This window comes from Ixodes scapularis, unplaced genomic scaffold (genome assembly GCF_016920785.2).
Source record: "Ixodes scapularis isolate PalLabHiFi unplaced genomic scaffold, ASM1692078v2 PGA_scaffold9__187_contigs__length_104089568, whole genome shotgun sequence".
In the NCBI taxonomy this organism is placed as follows: Eukaryota; Metazoa; Arthropoda; class Arachnida; order Ixodida; family Ixodidae; genus Ixodes; species Ixodes scapularis.
In genome coordinates this window covers 26,048,505-26,051,430 of record NW_024609884.1, presented here as the reverse complement: position 1 = coordinate 26,051,430, position 2,926 = coordinate 26,048,505, and the positions used below count along the sequence as shown (strand labels likewise).

The 2,926-nt window shown below is 44.0% G+C and overlaps 1 protein-coding gene across 1 annotated transcript; it reads left to right on the top strand.

Annotated features, from left to right (window-relative positions):
• The first annotated feature begins 235 nt into the window (after nt 1-235).
• On the top strand, nt 236-1,755 carry LOC120842111. The gene has a single exon (XM_040213138.2). The coding sequence runs from the start codon at nt 379-381 to the stop codon at nt 1,564-1,566; it is 1,188 nt and encodes a 395-aa protein (XP_040069072.1). The 5' UTR covers nt 236-378; the 3' UTR covers nt 1,567-1,755.
• Nucleotides 1,756-2,926: the final 1,171 nt, after the last annotated feature.

Here is a 2,926-nt window from a genome sequence, read left to right as displayed (position 1 = left end):
AAGTTATGTACGACATAATGCAGAGGTAGTCTGCATGGTGTTTATTTGTGCTTAATGTAAAATAGGACGGCAGATCTATCTAACGAGGCAGAATATCACTTTTCACAAGACTGCGACCACGGCTCTGCTATTGAGTGACACCTTCCGCGGAGCATCGAAGCCGCCCAGCATAACAAAAACGAAGGGAATGACGATGAATCAAAAATGGCCCTATAATCTCAGATTTACATCGAGCACTGGTTGTGATAGTGTGTAATCATTCATTGTCTCACAACATTTGCATCTTTCTTCTTTCTAGGCACTCTGAAGTACCCCTACAGTTCCAGTGTGACGGAAAGGACGCACAGAGGTGTGCTGCAGGACGTGAAAGCGGCTGTGATGACAGGCACCACGAAGCACGGCATGTACGGACCGAGCCCCATTGCAAGACTTCAAGGTTTTGATTTGGTTTGGGGCATAGTGCCCGATTACATGCATTGTGTACTTGAAGGTGTTGCGAAACAACTGACAGAGTTGTGGTTTACAAGCACAGGCGCACCTTTTTACATCGGAAACCAGATGGCTGCTGTAGACCGTAGACTGGCAATGATCCGTCCCCCAAATCTTTTCGCTAGAGCCACACGATCGGTTAGAGAAAGAGCTCTATGGAAGGCCAAAGAGTGGAGGTACTGGATGGTGTACTATGCTATGCCTTGCCTTCATAGCATACTGCCACACCACTACCTTGCACACTTCACACATTTGTGTCAGGCAGTGTTTCTGCTGTTACAGAAAAGCGTCCACAGGGATGACATCCAAGCTGCTGAAGGGCTTTTGGCACGTTTTCTCCAACAAGTGTCTGCCCTTTATGGTCAAGGTGCAGAAACCTCTAACATGCATCTACTTATGCATTTGCCCAAAAGTGTTATGCAGCTTGGCCCTCTGTGGGCTTCATCCATGTTCCCATTCGAAAGTGCAAATGGGGCACTTCTGCGCCTTGTAACCGCTGCTAAAGGCGTTCCTCTTCAGGTTGCTGAGAGGTGGGCTATGAAGCACGCACTGGCACGATTTGGTGAAATGACCAATCTCCCAGCTAACTTTGACCAACTTTTTCGCATGTTTCTCAACATTCAGAATGATTCCGAGGACGGTGTCCTGGGCGTTCCGCAGGAAGTGTCGTTAACAGCTGCTGTGCATAGCCTTCTTGAATGCCATTTTGGCCAGGTACCTACTCTTGAAAGACATCTAAGAACAAGAGTAGTGGGGTTCGAAATCCACAGTCGTGAGTACACGCGCCCTAAGAAGACATGCACACAATTTGTAAAAATGCGAGATGGTACGTATTGTGAAATTCAGGCTATCTACAAGACTGTAAGGACTGGTGAAATTTTTTTAGTCTGTAAGAGCCTGATTCTTGAAGATTTTGGAACTGGTAGCGTGAAGTACCTATATAAGTGTATTGTGCCCCCTAATGAGGAGAATTTAGTTCTCTTCTCCTCTGACCAGATTGAGTGCATCTGTGTTTTCATTGAACTTGAAGATGAATCTTATTTGTGCGACATGCCCAACTTTTATGAGAAAGAATAATTTTGGGGGAAAGGGGGAAGGGCTTGGAATTCATTTGTGCTTGCTACTGTAAAGGCTGGAAGCCTCGGAGGGACAGCCGGCATTTCACTGAGACTTGGCTTCATCACAAGCCGTGCCCGTGCCACACGGGCAACTCTAACGCCATTTACAACGAATGACATTTGAGCGGACGGCCAATCAGCGCGCGACACTCCGGGCATGGCACATTCCACGCGCGACAGATTGCGAGCTGATTCGCCGATCACACAAATGTCATTCGTTGTGAATGGCATTCGAGTTGCCCGTGTGGCACGGGTATAAGCCTGTCGGTGAAATGGGGGCCAGTCTAAAGCTTTCAGGTGGTTGCTTTCTGAATTCTTGCTACTGGCTTTGACCATGCTTATGCTCTGTGTGAACTCCATGCTGCACTTTAATAAGTGAGCAGCGTTCAGTGTTTCTGCTAGCATTGTACCAGCGTGCTCTTATATTGCTACGGTTCTTGAGTTTCCTTGAAGTTTTTCAGTGAATGTGTCGGTGCATTTCATGTACCTTGATTTTGTTAAACTTGTCAAATAAAACTGACTGACATATGCACACACATTGATTCAGACTTGTGCCTATTACTTCAAATATGTAGTGAATTACTAATTTACATTAAAAGTAAATTGTTACAATTCCTGGTTGTAAACAATAATTGATTACTTACATTGTTACTTGACTGGATTAGTTTTTGTTACTTTAAGATAGACACACAAAGCCATAATTTTTGCTTAGTATTTTAAGCACTAAAGATGTTGAATTAGAAGTTGCATACAAATACGACTGGCAGGCTACAGTTTGTCTTATTTTAACAAACTTCTGTGAGTTGCTTGTAATTGTTTGACGGGTGTGTTTGAAGGCCCCACAGACATTTAAAGAAACCTCTTAGAACTTTCTAAAGGGCATTTCAAACCCTTTAAGAAAGATTCTGACGTGGCCCAGAACGCATCAAGGAATCTTAAAGGGTCCTTCAAACCTTTTAAGAAATCTTTGTGGTCCCCCTTAGACCTTTCAAAAGGTTTTGACGGGCCCATTAGACTTTCTTAAAGGGTACGTCACACCCATCAAAACGTTTTGATGGGCCCTTTAGACTCCCTTAAAGGGTACTTCAAACCTGTTAAAAATTCTTGAAGGCCCCCTCAAACCCTTTAAAAAGTTTTGAAAGACCCTTTAGACTTATTTTCAATAGGGATATATAACTTATTCCCAGTTCTTCAGAAAAATACTAATCTATTCTTTACCTGAAGAGGTTCATTACTCGTGCATGACTATTGGGCGCCTATCACACAGAATGCTCCACTGAAGACGTGTTTCCAGAGTGGAAATAAAATCAGTGATCAGT

Coding starts and splice junctions, on each gene's coding strand:
- LOC120842111 (XM_040213138.2), top strand. CDS start 379: ATGACAGGCACCACGAAGCACGGCATGTACGGACCGAGCCCCATTGCA.